The sequence below is a fragment of the Haematobia irritans genome, chromosome 1 (assembly GCF_050003625.1).
Source record: "Haematobia irritans isolate KBUSLIRL chromosome 1, ASM5000362v1, whole genome shotgun sequence".
NCBI lineage: Eukaryota > Metazoa > Arthropoda > Insecta > Diptera > Muscidae > Haematobia > Haematobia irritans.
In genome coordinates, this window is record NC_134397.1 from 66,283,920 (window position 1) to 66,305,698 (window position 21,779).

The 21,779-nt window shown below is 31.4% G+C and overlaps 1 protein-coding gene and 1 long non-coding RNA gene across 2 annotated transcripts in view; one reads left to right on the forward strand and one right to left on the reverse strand.

Annotated features, from left to right (window-relative positions):
- Cdep (Chondrocyte-derived ezrin-like domain containing protein) overlaps positions 1 to 21,779 on the forward strand; it is a 227,733-nt gene that overhangs the window by 170,966 nt on the left and 34,988 nt on the right. Inside the window, exons 4-8 of the mRNA XM_075295350.1 lie at positions 6,320 to 6,552; positions 7,370 to 7,591; positions 12,881 to 13,124; positions 18,225 to 18,385; positions 18,530 to 18,604. Of these exons, the coding sequence (XP_075151465.1) occupies positions 6,320 to 6,552; positions 7,370 to 7,591; positions 12,881 to 13,124; positions 18,225 to 18,385; positions 18,530 to 18,604 (935 nt within the window). The remainder of the gene's footprint in view (positions 1 to 6,319; positions 6,553 to 7,369; positions 7,592 to 12,880; positions 13,125 to 18,224; positions 18,386 to 18,529; positions 18,605 to 21,779) is intronic.
- Positions 10,428 to 10,784, reverse strand: LOC142238897 (uncharacterized). The gene is made up of 2 exons (XR_012722855.1): positions 10,688 to 10,784; positions 10,428 to 10,629 (listed from the first exon to the last, which is right to left on the reverse strand). It is a non-coding gene; the product is annotated as an uncharacterized LOC142238897 (long non-coding RNA).

Genomic DNA, 21,779 nt, shown 5'->3' on the forward strand with positions numbered 1-21,779 from the left:
AAATTTTATTTCTAAAGAAAAATTTGTTAAAATTTTATTTTTATAGAAAAGTTTGTTTCTATAGAAAATTGGAGAGGTATAGTTTGCAAAAAAAAAAATTACCTATTTGTGGTTCTAAAATACCTCTAGATTTCCAATTGCAGGCCAATGGATTAAAAACGATAGTTTCTAGAAGCCCACGACCCCAAATGAGGGGCTCGGTTTATATGGTGGCTATATCAAAGTCTGAAGAAGGATTGTACACAAAGATTTACTAACTTCATTTTTCCCACGATTTTTTTTTTTAATTTTACCACAAATACGTCCACATAAACTTTGGAAGTATATGTTACAGAGACGATTGTTTTTGAGGGTGTATATAAATTGGATATTAATATCGCCCAAAGATCACATATACCTTAAGATTCTATTAAAATTATGAATTCTCCATTTGCTACAAAATTATTTTTCCATTTTTTTTGTCTTTACAAAACCATTCTCAATTAGCCTCACAAATTAACCAATTTATTTGTAGGCCTACCTCATTGATCATCGATTGTCCACTTGAAATTATGCTCATGGTCGATTCCATGACATAGTCATACACTGTGATTGGAAACATGGATGATGCCAGTTCTCGATATAGGCTATTGAGCAAATTGACCCAAATTATTTGGAAAACATGAAAATGCCATGGTATAGTAATTGTTATTGGTCACGAAGCGGATTCATTGAGTAAAAAAATTAAAATTGAAAATAGGAATTTAAAGAATTTTCACAACATTGGGCTTTTGCAAGGGCCTCTTATGTCTAAATTTAAATGTTTTTTTTTCTGTTAAAATCTTTTCCACCAATTCTGGGTGGGCCTTGTTTCAATGTAGTTTGTTTGTTTTTTATTATTAATAAATTGAAGCAATTGAGTGCAAATTGATTAAGGAGACAACAAATCATGGTATGCAATTGTTTTCCATTTTGATGTAAATTGATGCAATCGCAACCATCAAATGCGTATGTGACGCATTTTTGTGTGTCTATTTGCGGCTGCCCAATGACAATTTAATTTCACACATTTAGATGAGCTCACGTGGATCTTGTAACAATTAATTGTAATATTTTTACCGTTCATGAAATGTAAACTGATTTATTTGTCAGAGTAATTATAAGGTTAGAATTGTTTGAAATGGGAAGCCTGAGAGATGTACACCAAAAGGGATTTTTATGCTAGAATTTTGTTTCCCTTTCAATTTCTTAGGAATTCGGTGTCATTGTTCTCGCTCTTATTCTTTTTGTTCGAAATTTCCTTTCATAGAAATGAAACAGAAAATAGATTAAAATTTAAATACCCATTACCCCGGTTCGAATATAATATTTTCCTCTTATATAAAGGATTTGACGAAAAACACCCTTAAAAAGATCGATTCAATGGTATTACGGTTCCTGAAATAAAATTTGATTTGATTTCCCATAAGAAGGCTACATTAGATTCTGGATATATATCAAGAGTACTCTGAAAAAATATTTACATGGAATTAAGGAGAAATTTCTTTAGAATAATGAAATTTTCATAAAAATAAAGATTCTAATCTTAGCATCACAAATTTTGAACATTTTCGTCCCTCCATTATAGTCGTATGTCTTTGAACTAAGGCAAATTTTCCTTAAAGTAAATAAAAACATTTTTGTTTTAAAGAAATCGTCCTTAAATTAAGTAAAATATTGAATGGCTAAGACTTAGTTTGAGCATTTCGTATCTTGATATAAAGTTGTTTTTTTTTATTGTTATAATTGTTATAATTTTTATTTACTGTTATAATTTCGATTTTTAAACTAGTATTTTTTTTTTGTAAGAGAATGGCTTTATTAATATATCAAAAAAAAAGAATAACAATTAGATATGTATCATAATTTAAATTTTATTGATACTAGATTTAATGCTAAATAGATCCCTAAAAAATGTCTTTATTTGAAAAGAGACGCATCTTTGGCTCAGAATCAACAATATCAAAATCCTTAAAAGAAGTTAAAATCTTTGGATTCAAGTAAACTGATAAATTTCTTGTCAAAGAGTTCAAGAAAATTTTCATATCGTTGGCTCAAGTTTAATGGAATTTTCTTTCCGTGTAACAAGGAACTACATCTTGGTAATGTTTTGGGGCCAATAATTTTTATACCCTCCACCGTACACTGAAAAACATATTGCCGTGAGACCAAAGATATCATTTAACAATGTGGTATCACAATGGACTGAATAGTCTAAGTGAGCCTGATACATCGGGCTGCCACCTAACCTAACCTAACCTAAAGATATCATGTAATTAAAATACGAATGCGCATTTTGCTTAGCATAGAAGATGCATTTCTCTATTATAAAGTTTTTATTCCTTATCCAAACGTCGACAAACTTTTAAATGAATTCGTTTTTATATGAAAGAAAATTTTGTTTGAAGATTTCCTTACAGCAATTCTTTGTTTCTTTAGATCGGAATCAGTACCAAAATCATTAGTATAAAGACAAAATCTTTGGAACAAGGCATGTTTCTTTTTCAATCTAAGATCGGGTCAAGTAGTACGGTTCCTGAAATACAATTTTAAATTTTTTGAAATATGAAGACTATATACATTTTGGATTTATAAGATCCATTCGGTTTCCCTTTCCTCCTCCGCATCATAACAGCCCATGCTGTAGTCATTACTTCACGCCAATAGTTTTTGCGAACTCTCCTATCAAGAAGCGACCCATTTTTCAGGCTCACTATTCAGTCCATTTTGATGGTCCCTGGTATGTTCCTATAGCCAGGCATTCATATTAGGTGAATATTCTACTGTTCAGCCATCTCGTTGAGGGATTTACGGCATTCTATGGCCGTTTTCGAGTTAAGGAACACAGAGTCCATAGATTTTATTGCAGTTTGACTGTCCTAGTATATATTCATGCAAACATATGATGGAACATTACTTCTCACCCACTTTGCCACCAATTTTATTCCAAATATTTCAGCCCACTTTTTTGTCAAAATTTTATTTCCATTGAAAATTTTTTCAAAAATTCTATTTCTATAGAAAATTTTCTCACAAACTTTTTATAGAAAATTTTGTCGAAATTTTATTTCTATAAAAATTTTTGTCAAAATTTTATTTCTATAGAAAATTTTGTCAAATTTTTTTTTCCATGAAAAATTTTGTCAAGTACAGGATGCTGAGGAATGTGATAATTCCGAAACATGCGTCCATCCAACCATCTTGTAGTCTATAGGCCTTTGCCCAAATAAATTTGAACAATCATTGTTTTCCTCTGTTGGCTAAGCTACACTTGTAGTTTAGTCAATGCATGGTTTTAAGCTGAAATCAAAATACAACAAAAATTTGATTTCTATAGAAAATTTTCTCAAAAATTTTATTTCTATAGAAAATTTTGTCCAAATTTTATTTCTATAGAAAATTTTGTCAACATTTCATTTCTATAGAAAATTTTCTTAAAAGTTTTATTTCTATAGAAAATTTAGTCAAAATTTTATTTCTAGGACAATTTGTCAAAATTTTATTTCTATAGAAAATTTTGTCAATTTTTTTTTTATAAAAAAATATGCTCAAATTTTATTTCTATAGAAAATTTTGTCAAAATTTTATTTCTATAGAAAATTTTCTCAAAAATTTTATTTCTATAGAAAATTTTGTCCAAATTTTATTTTTTTTTTTAATTTTGTTTCTAAAAATTTTTTTATCAAAATTGTATTTCCATGGAAAATTTGGCAAAATTTTATTTCTATAGAAAATTTTGTCAAGATTTCATTTCTATAGAAAATTTTCTCAAAAATTTTATTTCTATAGAAAATTTAGTCAAAATTTTATTTCTAGGACAATTTAGTCAAAATTTTATTTTCATAGAAAATTTTGTCAAAATTTTATTCCTATAGAAAATTTTATCAAAATTTGCCCAAATTTTATTTGTATAGCAAATGTTGTCAAAATTTTATTTCTATAGAAAATTTTGTTAAAATTTTATTTCTATAGAAAATTTTGTCAACATTTTATTTCTATAGAAAATTTTCTCAAAAATTTTATTTCTATAAAAATTTTTCTAAATTATATTTCCACAGAAAATTTAGTCCAAATTTTATTTCTATAAAAAATTTTATCAACATTTTATTTCCATTGAAAATTTTGTCAACATTTTATTTCCATAGAAAATTTTGTCAACATTTTATTTCTCTGGAAAATTTTGTTAAAATTTTATTTCTAGAAAATTTTGTCAAAATCATATTTCTATAGAAAAGTTTGTCCAAGTTTTATTTCTAGGACAATTTTGTCAAAATTTTATTTCTGTAGAAAATTTTGTCAAAATTTTTTTTATAAAAAAAATTGCCCTAATTTTATTTCTATAGAAAATTTTGTCAAAATTTTATATCTATAAAAAGTGTTGTCAAAATTTTATTCCTATAGAAAATTTTGTCAAAATTTTATTTCTATAAAAAATGTTGTCAAAATTTTATTTCTATAGAAAATTTTGTCCCAACTTAAATTTCTATAGAAAGTTTTCTCAAACATTTTATTTCTATAGCAAATTAAATCAAAATTTTATTTCTATAGAAAATTTTGTAAACTTTTATTTCCATGGAAAATTTTCTCAAAAATTTTACTTCTATAGAAAATTTTGTCCAAATTTTATTTCTACAGACAATTTTATCAAAATTTTATTTCCATAGAAAATTTTGTCAAAATGTTATTTCCGTAGAAAATTTTGTCAAAATTTTATTTCTATAGAAAATTTTGTCCAAATTTTATTTCTATAGAAAATATTATCAAAATTTTATTTCTATAGAAAATTTTCTCAAAAATTTTATTTTTATAGAAAATTTTGTGAAAATTTTATTTCTATAGAAAATTTTGTCAAAATTTTATTTCAATAGAAATTTTTTTTCAAAATTGTATTTCTATAGAAAATTTTCTCAAAATCTTATTTCTGTAGAAAATTTTGTCCAAATTTTATTTCTATAGAAAATTTTGTAAAATTTTATTTCTATAGAAAATGTTCTCAAAAATTTTATTTCTATAGAAAATTTAGTCAAAATTTTATTTCTATAGAAAATTTTGTCAAAATTTTATTTCTATAGAAAATTTTGTTAAAATTTTATTTCTATAGAAAATTTTGTCAAAATTTTATTTTAATGGAAAATTTTGTAAAATTTTATTTCCATGGAAAATATTGTCAAAGTTTTATTTCTATAGAAAATTTTGTACAAATTTTATTTCTATAGAAAATTTTGTCCAAATTTTATTTCTATAGATAATTTTGTAAAATGTTATTTCTATAGAAAATATTGTCAAAATTTTATTTCTATAGAAAATATTATCAAAATTTTATTTCTATAGAAAATGTTCTCAAAAATTTTATTTCTATAGAAAATTTTGACAAAAAAAATTTTTATAGAAAATTTTGTCAAAATTTTATTTCCATAGAAAATTTTGTAAAATTTTATTTCCATGGAAAATTTTGCCTAAGTTTGAAAAATTAAATTAATTTTAGAAAATTTTAAATAGAAAATTTTCTCAAAATTTTATTTCGATAGAAAATTTTCTCAAAAATTTTTATTTCTATAGAAAATTTAGTCAAAATTTTATTTCTATAGAAAATTTTGTCAAAATTGTATTTCTTTAGAAAATTTTGTAAAAATTTAATTTTTATAGAAAATTTTGCCCAAATTTTATTTCTATTGAAAATGTTGTAAAAAAATTTTTTATAGAAAATTTTGTCAAAATTTTATTTTCATAGAAAATTTTGTAAAATTTTATTTCCATGGAAAATTTTGCCTAATTTTGAAAAATTAGATTAATTTTAAAAAATTTTAACTAAACTGTATTGGAGACGCAGAGAGATTTCACAAAAATAAATAATTTTCGACAAATTCAAGAAAATTTATTGGACAAAATTAGTATTTTTCACTTGGTAAAGAAAATTTTGTAGTTTGACAGAAAAAAAATGGAGATCAAAATGTCAAAAATGTCTTTAGTGCCATACTAAGTTCAAGATAAGCTCATTATTGGTAAAATTTACAAATTTAAAAAAATTCTGAACTATTTTGTGGGAGACACAAATTTAGTTAAACTTTATGCTTCATTTGTGTATAATTTTTTTCCTCTGTTTTAGTTAATTTAACTAAAGTACGCCAAACATTTTTAATGTCATGGAAACTTTCTTAAACCGTAATAATTCCATAAACTAAAATAGAATTAAATCGTCTTTAGTGTAATATAGGGCTTTAAGTGTAGTATTACCATTTTTTCTTCTATTTTGTTTTTAAATATTTTCTTGATATTTAATATTTTTCTCCTCTCTTTACAGGCTAAAGCTTTAGGGCGCGTACTCTTCGAACAAGTATGCCGACAACTAAATCTTCTGGAATCCGATTATTTTGGCCTGGAATACCAAGAGAAAGCGACACAAACCAAATATTGGCTAGACCTGGAGAAGTCACTCAATCGACAGGTTGGCCTATCCCTTATCGATCCTATGCTAAGATTTTGCGTTAAATTCTATACACCTGATCCATCACAATTAGAGGAAGAGTATACGAGGTATGTTAAACCAATAGTTTGTTGTTTATAATTTTTATAAAAATTTTGAAAATGTTCAAAAATAATATCAATAAGGAGTTGGTGGTTTAAATTTATACTATTTTTTTTTAGTATAAAATTATTAAATTATTAAAAATTATTAATTACACAAGTAAATTTTTAGGATGTTCAATTTACTAAATATTAAGATCAAATTGCTTTAAAATAATGAAATTTTAATTAATATAAAGTTTATAATCTTTGCTTCAAAAACAAAAATATATTAAATTTAGGCCACAAATTATTTTAATTTGCGTACCTCCGTTAAAGTTGTACGACTTTGATCTAAGGCATATTTTTCCTTAAAGTAAAGAAACACATTTTCTTAACTCCAAGAAAACATTATACCAAAAATGCTAACATAAATACTCAAAATAAATCTTAGCCTATATTTGAAGCGTTTTTGTCTTAAATCTCAATATTCAATATTTCAGTTAATTTAAGGACGATTTGTTTAAATCAATAATGATTTTCTTTACTTTAAATAAAAATTTGCCTTAGTTCAAAGTCATACGACTTAAACGAGGGGACGCAAAATTTTCAAAATTTGTGTCGTAGATTTATTAAAAAAAAGTTTGAAGCAAAGATTATAAACTTTATTTTAATTATAATTTCATTACTTTAAAAAAATTGTCCTTAATATTTTTTAAATTACTCATCCTAAAATGTAGGTTGCGTAATCTTTAGTATCACGTAAATATTTTTTTTCAGTGTAGTATTCAATATTAAACAGAATTTTTAATTATCATATTTTTTACTTTACTCTTGCTTTACTTAGGTATCTCTTTTGTCTGCAAGTAAAACGTGATCTAGCCACTGGTAATCTGCAATGTAATGAAAATACAGCCGCTCTAATGGCCAGTTACATTGTGCAGGCATCATGTGGTGATTATGTGGCCGAAGATTATCCCGATCACACGTATCTGTCATCGTATCGCTTTGTTCCAAATCAAGATAGTGCCATGCAAAGAAAAATCATGGAAAATCATAAAAAGCATGTGTAAGTATCAAAAATAGTGAGAGATAAATTAATTATTCACTTAGTAAGAAAAAACTTTAATTACACAAATATTATCTCTATTTAAAAACTTTGTTGTATTATTGATATTTTTTCTTAATAATTCCCTAAACCACATAGTGGTCAGGGTATAATAATTTTGATCTGCCAAAAAATGTGGCTACCAGAAATATTGATATTAGATCACATAAAATATATACCGGTCTACTCAGAATCATCTCCTGAGTCGATCTAATGCTTAGAATACATTCGTCCGTCTGTCGATGTATTGTTCGAAGGATTCATGTCGCAACTATTTTGATGAAATTTGATACAGGTTAGTTTTTGGGCACAAGGACGAACGCTATTGAATTTGGAAGAAATCGGATCAAATTTAGATATAGCTCCCATATATATGTATCGCCCGATTTCGACAAATCGGGTCACGTTGCGTTTTTTTACTAACCGATCATCGTCAAATTTAGTACAAAATCATCTTTTTCGTCATCCTTTATGTCTGCTAAATTTCATTGAAATCGGTTCAGATTTAGCAGTAGCTCCCATATATATGTAACGCCCGATTTTTCCAAATTTTGCCACAAAACCCTTATTTATTAACCGATCTTACTCAATGTTGGCCAAATCTAATTTTGTATGGTACTTACTATATTTGCCGAAAATCATGGAAATAGGGTCAGATTTAAATATAGCTCCCATATATGTGTAACGCCCGATTTTACCAAATTTTGCCATAAAACCCTTATTTATTAACCGATCTTACTCAATGCTGGCCAAATCTAATTTTGTATGGTACTTACTATATTTGCCGAAAATCATGGAAATAGGGTCAGATTTAAATATAGCTCCCATATATGTGTAACGCCCGATTTTACCAAATTTTGCCATAAAACCATTTTTTATCAACCGATCTTACTCAAAGTTGGCCACATCTAATTTTTTTATGGTACTTGCTATATGTGCAGAAAATCATGGAAATCGGTTCAGATTTAAATATAACCCCCATATATATGTATCGCCCGATTTTTCAAAATTTGGTCATAATAGCCTTATTTATTAACCGATCTTACACAAATTTAGCACAAAGTAACCTTCTCTTGTATCAACCAAACTTGCAAAATATCATCCAAATCGGTTCATATTAAGATATAGCTCCCATATATATGTAGCGCCCGATTTTCAAAAATTTGCCCCTATTAACTTTATTTTTTACCATAATAGCCTTTTTTATGCACCGATCTTACTCAAATTTAGTACAAGGCAGCCTTCTGTGGTATTAACCAAACCTGCAAAATATAATCCAAATCGGCTCAGTTTTACATATAGCTCCCATATATATGCATTGCTCGACTTTCCCAAATTTGGACAAAATAATCATATTTATTAACAAATGTTACTCAAATTTCAAATTTTGAAGTATTAGCCGATCGTAGTTACTTACATGTAGCTCTTACATGAATATATTTCCCAAGATTCACAAATTGGAATTTATTACCCACAACTAATTGGTCGATTTCCTCTTTTTATACCCTTCACCACTACTGTGGTACAGGGTATAATAAGTTTGTGCATTTGTACGTAACGTCAAGAAATAGTGGTCATAGACCCATCTTTTAGTATACCGATCGGCTTAGAATTAAATTCTGAGTCGATTTAGGGATGTCCGTCTGTCTGTCTGTATATGTAATTTTGTGCACAAAGTACAGCTAGCAATTTAAGTCCGATCGTCCTCAAATTTGGCATAGGGCCGTTTCTTGGGACAAAGACAATCGCTATTGGTTTTGGAAAAAATCGGTTCAGATTTAGATATAGCGGCCATACATATTTATCCCCGATGTGGTCATAGTTAGCGTGTTTATCAACCGATTTTCTTGAAATACCGTACATCCAAATATTTTATCAATCTCGAAAATCTTGCAAAATATCAGCCAAATCGGTTCAGATTTAGATATAGCTCCCATATATATCTTTCGTCCGATTTACACTCATATGACCACAGAGGCCAAAGTTTACTACCGATCTTCGTGAAATTTTGCACAGAGGGTAGTATTGGTATTCTACCAATGCTTGGTAAATTTTATTGAAATCGGTTCAAATTTAGATATAGCTCCCATATATATCTTTCATCCGATTTACACTCATATGACAACAGAGGCCAATTTTTTGCTCCGATTTAGTTGAAATTTTGCACAGGGAGTAGAATTAGCATTGTAGCTATGCGTGCCAAATTTGTTTGAAATCGGTTCAAATTTAGATATAGCTCCCATATATAGCTTTCGCCCGATTTACACTCATATGACCACAGAGGTCAATTTTTTGCTCCGATTTAGTTGCAATTTTGCACAGGGAGTAGAATTAGTATTGTAGCGTGCCAAATTTGGTTGAAATCGGTTCAGATTTAGATATATCTCCCATATATAGCTTTCGCCTGATTTACACTCATATGACCACAGAGGCCAATTTTTAACTCCGATTTAGTTGAAATTTTGCACAGGGAGAAGAATTAGCTACACCCTCACAAAAAATCGCTTCTGTAACATACACTCCCAAACATATTTTGCTTCAAGCATATACATTTTTGGGTATTGCCCAAACATTTATTTGTTTGATCTCTTCCAATATATAATATGTTTGAAAGCATATTGGTCTAAACAATATATGTTTGGGTAGTCTAAGTTCCAAACATTTTGTATTTTTGCATCCAAATTCAATAATGTTGTCTTCCAAAAAACAATATGTTATTATGTGAACATATAATAGGTTTGGTAGCATTTTGCACCCAAAAATATTATATGCTTAAAAAAATTTCTCCCAAACAATATTGTGCTCAAAATTTTATTTATTTATTTATTTATATATAAATATATTTACAATCATAATGAATTATGAAAATAAACAGGTAATATAGGTGCTAACAACATAGGTTTTCGATCTGAATGCTCAAAATGTTGTTTCTGCCTAATTGTATATTCCTCCACATCTTTCTCACTTCCACGAGATTTTTTAGTTCTTAGCACCTTTTTCTGTAATGCAAACATTGTAGAAGAACTTGTTATATTTTATAATTTTTTTTAATTTTACTTTTTGCCGGACGGGGATTCGAACAACGGACCACATAGTTTGTAAGGATCAAAGAAGTAGCTGATCAATTGCCCAAGGAAAAATAAAATGTTAATTTTGTAATAACAAGCCACAACCACCAACTTAATTCAATATCGCTCCTTGTTAAATAGCGCTCCAAGCTACTAAACACATATATGTTTATAGGCTATTTCTAAATTAATATATGTTTGCATCCAAGCATATTATATTTACAAACATTTTATGTCCCAAACATAATATGTTCTAACATATTAACATATATGTCCCAAACATGTTATGCTAGTTTATGAACATTATATGCTTGCACTCAAAAATATTGTGTTTAAAAATTTGTGTTCCAAACATATAATGTTTATAGCCAAACATATGAAAAACAGTCTTTTTCAACCGTGTATGTGTGCCAAATTTGGTTGAAATCGGTTCAGATTTAGATATAGCTCCCATATATATGTTTTTCTGATTTCGACAAAAATGGTCAAAATACCAACGCTTTCCTTGTAAAATCGCCAAGTAAAATCGAAAAGTTGTAAAAATGACTCTAATTTTCCTAAACTTCTAATACATATATATCGAGCGATAAATCATAAAAAAAATTTTAGCGAAGTTTCCTTAAAATTGCTTCAGATTTAAATGTTTCCCATTTTTTTACTAATATTGTGTTCCACCCTAGTGCATTAGCCGACTTAAATCTTGAGTCTATAGATTTTTTAGAAGTCTATCAAATTCTGTCCAGATCGAGTGATATTTAAATGTATGTATTTGGAACAAACCTTTATATATAGCCCCCAACACATTTGACGGATGTGATATGGTATCGAACATTTAGATCTACAAAGTGGTGCAGGGTATAATATAGTCGGGCCCGCCCGACTTTAGACTTTCGTTACTTGTTTAATAATGGACCCAATATTAGTGACTACTAACTGTGTTGATGCAAAATCAAATATAGCTTCCCAGCAAACAAAATTGGAAAATCTTCCAAAGGCACAACTTTGAAAGCACTTCCAGAAGATGCACTCCCAATGATGTTCTTTATTTTAACTACCCAGGAAGTTCTTTTAATTCAATTTTTTATAACTTGGTTTTTTCATACTTTTAATGGGTAATTTTAACTTTTTTTTGTTTCAAATATGTTAAAAACAGAGTAAGAATTCATAAAATATTGCAAATCATTTAAATTTTGTCGAAATAAATGCTAAATCCAATCTGAAAAAATTGTAATTTTTGAAAATATTTGAGGTCAAACGTTTCCGACAAGCGTTAGAATCCATTAAAAAAAATATAAAAATTATTTATTTCACAAAATATCACAGAATTTTTTAATTTACATCCAAAACATTGCATTCGGATCACACCTAAAGAAGTGAAGAAAATTCAGTGCAATGGCTATTGAAATGGAGGACTTCTGTCCTATGACAAGCCCATGTTAAATTCATCGCTTCTGAGTCAATTTTGCTCTAAACTATAGAAATGCTATGTATCTCCCAAACCTATACCAATGATACCTCACAAATGCTGATAAGTCCACGGTCTACCAAAGAAAAACACATTTTTTTTGGTCAAAATTCGTTTTTATTATTCAACATAGTTCCCTTCAAGAGCGATACAACGATTATAACGACCTTCAATTTTTTTGATACGATTTTGGTAGTACTCCTTCGGTTTTGCCTCAAAATAGGCCTCAGTTTCGGCGATCAACTCTTCATTGCAGCCAAATTTTTTCCCTGCGAGCATCCTTTTGAGGTCTGAGAACAAGAAAAAGTCGCTGGGGCCAGATCTGGATAATACGGTGGGTGGGGAAGCAATTCGAAGACCAATTCATGAATTTTTGCCATCGTTCTCAATGACTTGTGGCACGGTGCGTTGTCTTGGTGGAACAACACTTTTTTTCTTCTTCATATGGGGCCGTTTTGCAAGCAATTTCGGTACTATATAAAAATAATATGCATTTAATACTAGCGACGAAATCTATGTGTCAGACCGGGGACTTATCAGCCAACCTGTTATGTTTACTAATTCAGTAGGGGTGGTTTAGAATATGATATAGTCGGCCCCGCCCGATTTTCTACTTTACTTGCTAGTTTCAAATTATTTATTTTTTTTTTATTTCTTTTAGAAAAAAGAAAACAATTGAAATTAAAATAATTTTTATTACATTTTATTTTATTATAGCGGTCAATCACCAGCTGAGGCGGACTTAAATCTCTTAGAAACAGCCAGACGTTGTGAACTATATGGCATGAAAATGCATCCGGCCATGGATCATGATGGCATGCCACTTAATCTATCCGTAGCCCATATGGGTATAGCAGTCTTCCAAAATTTAACACGCATCAATACATTCTCATGGGCTAAAATACGTAAAATATCTTTTAAACGTAAACGTTTCTTAGTTAAATTACATCCCGAAGGTTATGTAAGTATTTGGACAATATTTATTTATTAAAAAGAGACTAACTCAAAAAATAATCTTTTCTGGCTAATTGCATTTTCCCTCACATCTTTCTCACTTCCACGAGGTTTTTCAATTCTTAGCACCATTTTCTGTAATACAAACAATGTAGAAGAAATTATTCGATTTTATAAATTTTTTAAATTGTACCTTTCGCCTAGACGGAGAATTTGTAAGACAACACACTACCCACTGGACTATGCAGCTGTTATTGTCATCAATAGACAATTATCCATATAAGTTATATTGATATAGCATAGCTTGCGGTGTCCACGAGCCGATTAAACAAACTTTACCTTTAGTTGGGCACCGTGGAGCCGTGGGTGTTACGTCTGCCTTGCAGGCCAAGGGTCGTGGGTTCGATCCCTGCTTCGACCGAACACCAAAAAGTTTGTTTTTTACATATATTCCAGATATGTTTGGAAGATTCCCAAAAAAAAGTTCAACATTACATACTACTATATTAAGGTTTTATTATGAAACTGTAGGTTAGGTTAGGTTAAAGTGGCAGCCCGATTAAGATTCAGGCTCACTTAGACTATTCAGTCCATTGTGATACCATATTAACTAAAAGTACCTATTACATATGGACACTTCTACTTTTAACCGCTGAATCTTCTCGATTATTTTCTTCTGTTGAACCAACCAGATTGTTCCAAAAACATTAGTAGACCGCTTAAGTTAATGTTTTCAGGTCCGCCAGTAATCTAAAGCTATATGCCCCTAAAATTTGCTTACACAAAATGCAGGACACTCACACAAGAGGTGTTTAATTGATTCCTTTTCCTCCGCATCATGACAGCTCATACAATAGTCATTATACTTCGCGCCAATAGTTTTTTCAAAATCGCCTATCAGGCAGCGACCCGTTATAGCAGATATCACGACTGAAATCTGACGTCTCGACATATCTAGTGTGCGGTTTAAGTTTAAATGGGACCATATTTGCTTAGTGTCCTTACAACCCTTACAATTCTCCCATCGAACATTTGCCATCGTAACAGCCTTCTCACGCATTATCAGCTTGCAGCTAGCCAGGGGCACACCAACAGATTCTAGTTCCACTGGAATATGAAAGGTAGTCCCTAGCCTTGCCAATTCATCCGCTTCGCAGTTCCCCGGTATGTTCCTAAGGCCAGGCACCCATATTAGGTTAATATTGTGCTGCTCAGCCATCTCATTGAGAGATTTACGGCAACGTTTCGAGTTAAGGAACACAGAGTCCAAGGATTTTATTGCAGGTTGACTGTCTGAGAATTTATTAATGTCAACATTTTTTGGAACGCCTTGATTTGAAATCTAAAATCTGTAGATTTTCAAACATATACACTAACTTATAATACCCTGTTCCACAGTGTGGCGCAGGGTATAAATAGTTTAGGCGGAGTCGAAATGGAGCAAAATTATTACAACTCCGACTCCAGCAAAACTTTCAGACTCCGACTCCAAGACCCCGACACCGACTCCACCGTGCTGGTTACGACACTAAAACATTTTTTCAGCGGTGGTTTATCCGTTTGAAGCAATGTTTCTAGCGATCGAGAAAACTCTTTCAAAGGGGACAGAAGTGGTCATAATTGATAAATATTTTATTGCAACCTAAGTTTTTTGGCACATATTCCTGTTGCCACGCCTCTAGAGGATTTCCATGCAGTCGGGAATTCACCAACTGTAGCATTACAATGTACTAAAAGTCTTAGTCTAAAAATATCGGGTTGCCACTATACCTAACCTAACCTAATATCGTGTCAGCAAAAAAAATTAGAAGTTCTTCCAAAGGCACACCTTTAAAAGCACTTCCAAAAGATGTACTCCCAAAGACGTTCTTTATTTAAACTACACTGGAAGTTCTTTTAATTCAATTATTTATAAATATTGCTCTAAGACCCCATAAAGTATATATATTCTGGGTCGTGGTGAAATTCTGAGTCGATCTGAGCATGTCCGTCCGTCCGTCCGTCCGTCTGTTGAAATCACGCTAACTTCCGAACGAAACAAGCTATCGACTTGAAACTTGGCACAAGTAGTTGTTATTGATGTAGGTCGGATGGTATTGAAAATGGGCCATATCGGTCCACTTTTACGTATACCCCCCATATAAACGGACCCCCAAATTTGGCTTGCGATTGCTCTAAGAGAAGCAAATTTCATCCGATCCGGCTGAAATTTGGTACATGGTGTTAGTATATGGTCTCTAACAACCATGCAAAAATTGGTCCACATCGGTCCATAACTATATATAGCCCCCATATAAACCGATCCCCAGATTTGGCTTGCGGAGCCTAAAAGAGAAGCAAATTTCATCCGATCCTGCTGAAATTTGGTACATGGTGTTGGTATATGGTCTCTAACAACCACGCACAAATTGGTCCACATCGGTCCACTTTTACGTATAGCCCCCATATAAACCGATCCAAAGATTTGGCTTGCGGAGCCTCTAAGAGAAGCATATTTCATCCGATTCGGTTGAAATTTGGTACATGGTGTTAGTATATGGTCTCTAACAACCATGCAAAAATTGGTCCACATCGGTCCATAATTATATATAGCCCCCATATAAACCGATCCCCAGATTTGACCTCCGGAGCCTCTTAGAGGAGCAAAAGTCATCCGATCCGATTGAGATTTGGTACGTGGTGTTAGTATATTGTCTCTAACAACCATGCCAAAAGTGGTCCATATCGGTCCATAATTATATATAGCCCCCATATAAGCCGATCCCCAGATTTGAGCTCCGGAGCCTCTTAGAGGAGCAAAATTGCAAAAAATTGGTCCACATCGGCCCATAACTATATATAGCCCTCATATAAACCGATCCCCAGATTTGACCTCCGGAGCCTCTTAGAGGAGCAAAAGTTATCCGATCCGATTGAAATTTGGTACGTGGTGTTAGTATATTGTCTCTAACAACCATGCCAAAAGTGGTCCATATCGGTCCATAATTATATATAGCCCCCACATTTAACCTATCCCCAGATTTGACCTCCAGAGCCTCTTAGAGGAGCAAAATTGCAAAAAATTGGTCCACATCGGCCCATAATTATATATAGCCCCCATATAAACCGATCCCCAGATTTGACCTCCGGAGCCTCTTAGAGGAGCAAAAGTCATCCGATCCGATTGAGATTTGGTACGTGGTGTTAGTATATTGTCTCTAACAACCATGCAAAAATTGGTCCACATCGGTCCATAATTATATATAGCCCCCATATAAACCGATCCCCAGATTTGACCTACGGAGCCTCTTAGAGGAGCAAAAGTCATCCGATCCGTTTGAAATTTGGTACGTGCTGTTAGTATATTGTCTCTAACAACCATGCCAAAAGTGGTCCCTATAGGTCCATAATTATGTATAGCCCCCATATAAGCCGATCCCCAGATTTGATCTCCAGAGCCTCTTAGAGGAGCAAAATTGATCCGATCCGGTTGAAATTTGGTACGTGGTGTTAATATATGGTCTTTAACAACCATGCAAGAATTGGTCCATACCGGTCCATAATTATATATAGCCCCATATAAATCAATCCCCAGATTTGTCCTCCGGATCCTCTTGGAGGAGCTAAATTCATCCGATCCGGTTGAAATTTGGAGCATGATGTTAGAATGTGGTGTCTAACAAACACGCAAGAATTGGTCCATATCAGTCCATAAATATATATAGCCCCCATATAAACCGTTCCCCAGATTTGATCTCCGGAGCCTCTTGGAGGAGCAAAATTCATCCGATCCGGTTGAAATTTGCAACGTGGTGTTAGTATAAGGCCGCTTATAACCATTCCATAATTGGTCCATATCGGTCTATAGTTATATATAGCCGATCCCCAATCAAATCTACCAAAATTTTATTTTTATAGAAAACATTGTCAAAATGTTATTTCTATAGAAAAATTTGTCAAAATTTTATTTCTATAGAAAATTTTGTCAAAATTTTATTTCTATAGAAATTTTTGTCAAAAATATATTTCTATAGAAAATTTTGTCAAAATTTTATTTCTATAGAAAATTTTGTCAAAATTTTATTTCTATAGAAAATTTTGTCAAAATTTTATTTCTATAGAAAATTTTTTCCAAATTTTATTTCTATAGAAATTTTTGTCAAAATTTTATTTCTATAGAAAATGTTGTCAAAATTTTATTTTGTCAAAATTTTATTTCTATAGAAACTTTAAACTTAATTATATACGTATTTAATCGGCCTTTTTTAGTTTAATATATACCACGTATGGACTATGTGGTATATATTAGGAAGTTTTAAGATACCTTGCCATCGGCAAGTGTTGCCGCAACCCAAGTAATTCGATTGTGGATGACAGTCTTCAGTAGAAGTTTCCACGCAATCCATGGTGGAGGGTACATAAGCTTCGGCCTGGCCGAACTTACGGTCGTATATTCTTGTTTCAAAATATTTTAATTCAAACGCTTCAGAAAAGCGTTAGAATATATTAAAAATCATAAAAAAAATATATAAAAATTATTTATTTAGCAAAATATCGCAAAATTTTTTAATTCACATCCAAATCACTGGATACGCATCACACCTTAAGAAGTGATGCAAATTCAGTGCATCGGCTGTTGAAATAGTGGATATCCGTCCTATGACAAGCCCATGTTAAATTCATCGCTTCTGCACCAATTTTGCATTACTTCCGGATCCAAAAAGAACATTTTCACTACTTTTTTGGTGACGCTTTTTTTGCTGGGATGTCAGCAATTTTATAATCTCTTTTTGTTAGGAGAACAACGAACTGTTTATAGTAACATTTCATAGTAAAGGCGAAAGAACTCTTTCATGTAGAGTCCCTTTGAATGGGTTTCTGTCCTAGACTAGGAGTTCAGCAGTCATTCCTGGATTAAGATTCAAAGTTTATTCGGATGGCTCACAATATCAAAAACAAAATCACAATTTTGTATTCACCGAATTGGACAGTGGACCTTCAATAAAGTCAATTGTTTCTTGCTCTGACCTAATATAGAATAGGTCATTCGATTTATCTATAGATCAAATTTATATAAATTCAATATTTTAAAATTGTTAATTAAACCATTTTGCTCTCTTTTTTTTAGGGTTACTATAATAATACCGTGGAATTTCTATTTCCTGGTCGTAATCAATGTAAAAACTTTTGGAAAAAATGTGTTGAAAATCATGGTTTCTTCCGTTGCACAGTGGTACAAAATACGCCTAGACGTAAGGCAAGAGTCATGTCGCGTGGTAGTTCATTTCGGTAAGTAACGCATTGCATTCATTCTTCTTTCTTCCCTCTTCCCCTTATTTGTGGTGAAATAACGTTGTTATGAACGTTTGTTTGAAAGAACAAAAAAAAAATAAATAAAATAAATTAATTTTGTTTGCTTGTAAAATTTTTTAGTTATAGCGGTCGTACACAAAAGCAAATTATTGATTTTGTTCGTGAGAATTATGTAAAAAGACAAAATTTCCAAAGGTAAGTTCTTGCAGATGGAAAATTTGTTCATTTATTTCGATTTCGTTTTGTTTCTTGTTTTCTAATCTTAATTTGATTTTTTAAGTTAAATTTTCTACTTTTTGTGTTTTTACAATTACTATCTACAATTACAATTATCTATTCAACAAACGATAAAGTCTTCTAATGATGATGATCATATCATTTTTTCTTATTTTTGTTTTATTTCTTTTGGAAATATATATAGATATTTGTCACTTTAATCAGTAACGTTTTTGCAACTTCATTACGTCTCATCAGTATATCCTATAAATCGGAAATCTACAAATTGATTTAGTTCGATCTAATCCTAAGGTCATTAAAAGCATACAAAAAAAACGGTAGACACCATAGCTCCACATCTCTTAAATTGTAATTAAAAAATAATAGTAATTCATAAAATAAAAAATAAATATTAAGCGATGAATCTGGGAACATGGCTACAGAATTTAAATTAATAAAGATTTTTTATCTTCGGAAACTGGTAGCCGAAATAATTTAACATTTAAATTAGTTGGTAAATATAAACTATAAATTATTATATATAAACGCTTATAAATTTAAGCTAGGTTTTGCTTGTCTGTCTAGCTGAAGCTCATTCAATGTAAATCGAAGCCAAAAATACATAGGAGTATATGCTGCTAATATTGATCTCTTCACCAAACAGTTTTCTCTCTGAGGAACGAAAATTTAGGCAAATCAAGTTTTCTTTTGAGGCCCTATGAAAGCGGGCCCCAAGAAAATTAGCCCCAAAACTCAAATGAAAATAGGGCCCCCAACAGTTGCAACTGCATCATGAAAATCGAACCCAAATCAAAAGTAAGATCTCATTTTCACTTTTGATTCAAACGACTGTGTGAAAATGAACACTAAATGTCCATATATGAAAATCTTGGTGCAATGAAAATGGGCCCCAAATCCATATGAAACAAGGACACAAATGTGGGGCGACACTTCATTATGAATGCGAACCCCAAGTTTTCTTTTGAGGTCGTATGAAAGTGGGCCCCAAGAAAATTAGCCCCAAAACTCAAATGAAAACAGGGCCCAACAGTTGCAACTGCATCATGAAAATCGATCCCAAATCAAAAGTAAGATCTCATTTTCACTTCTGATTCAAGCGACTGTGTGAAAATGAACCCTAAATGTCCATATAAGAAAATCTTGTTGCAATGCAAATTGGCCCCAAATCCATATGAAACAAGGACACAAATGTGGGGCGACACTTCATTATGAATGTGAGCCCCAACAAAATGTAAATGAAGCATAAAAATCGACCCCAAAATAACATTAAAGCTCATTATCTCTTTTGCTTTAAAAAGACCATGTGAAAATAAACCCTAACTGCACAAAAAACAAGTAAGGAAAGTCTAAAGTCGGGCGGGGCCGACTATATTATACCCTGCACAACTCTGTAGATCTAAATTTTCGATACCATATCACATCCGTCAAATGTGTTGGGGGGCTATATATAAAGGTTTGTCCCAAATACATACATTTAAATATCACGCGATATAGACAGAATTTGATACACTTCTAAAAAATCTATAGACTCAAAATTTAAGTCGGCTAATGCACTAGGGTGGAACACAATGTTAGTAAAAAAATATGGGAAACATTTAAATGTGAAGCGATTTTAAGGAAACTTCGCAAAAGTTTATTTATGATTTATCGCTCGGTATATATGTATTAGAAGTTTAGGAAAATTAGAGTCATTTTTACAACTTTGCGACTAAGCAGTGGCGATTTTACAAGGAAAATGTTGGTATTTTGAGCATTTTTGTCGAAATCAGAAAAACATATATATGGGAGATATATCTAAATCTGAACCGATCACAACCAAATTTGGCACGCATAGCTATAATGCTAATTCTACTCCCTGTGCAAAATTTCAACTAAATCGGAGCAAAAAATTGGCCTCTGTGGTCATATGAGTGAAAATCGGGCGAAAGCTATATATGGGAGATATATCTAAATCTGAACCGATTTCAACCAAATTTGGCACGCATAGCAACAATGCTAATTCTACTCTCTGTGCAAAATTCCAACTAAATCGGAGGAAAAAATTGGCCTCTGTGGTCATATGAGTGTAAATCGGGTGAAAGCTATATATGGGAGCTATATCTAAATCTGAACCGATTTCAACCAAATTTGGCACGCATAGCTACAGTGCTAATTCTACTCCCTGTGCAAAATTTCAACCAAATTGGAGGAAAACTCTGGCTTCTGGGACCGTATTAGTCCATATCGGGCGAAAGATATATATGGGAGCTATATCTAAATCTGAACCGATTTCAATAAAATTTCACATTCACATTTGACTATACTACCAATTGTACTCCCTGTGCAAAATTTAAACAAAATTGGGGTAATACTCAGGCTTCTAGGGCCGTATAAGTGCATATCGGGCGAAAGATATATATGGGAGCTATATCTAAATCTGAACCGATTTCTTCCAAAATCAATAGAGTTCTATTTTGACCCAAAACACATACTTGTGCCAAATTCGAAGTCGATTGGCCTTAAATTACTACCTAATCCCTTGGTTACAAAAATGTGTTCACGGACAGACGGACAGACGGACATGGCTATATCGACTCAGGAGCCCACCCTAAGCATTTTTGTCAAAGACACCATGTGTCTATCTCGTCTCCTTCTGGGTGTTGCAAACATATGCACTAACTTATAATACCCTGTTCCACAGTGTGGCGCAGGGTATAAATATGGGAAACATTTAAATCTGAAGCAATTTTAAGGAAACTTCGCAAAAATTTATTTATGATTTATCACTCGATATATATATATATATATATATTAGAAGTTTAGGAAAATTAGAGTCATTTTTACAACTTTTCGACTAAGAAGTGGCGATTTTACAAGGAAAATATTGGTATTTTGACCATTTTTGTCGAAATCAGAAAAACATATATATGGGAGCTATATCTAAATCAGAACCGATTTCAACCAAATTTGGCACGCATAGCAACAAAGCTAATTCTACTCCCTGTGCAAAATTTCAACAAAATCGGAGTTAAAAATTGGCCTCTGTGGTCATATGAGTGTAAATCGGGCGAAAGCTATATATGGCAGCTATATCTAAATCTGAACCGATTTCAACCAAATTTGGCACGCATAGCAACAATGCTAATTCTACTCC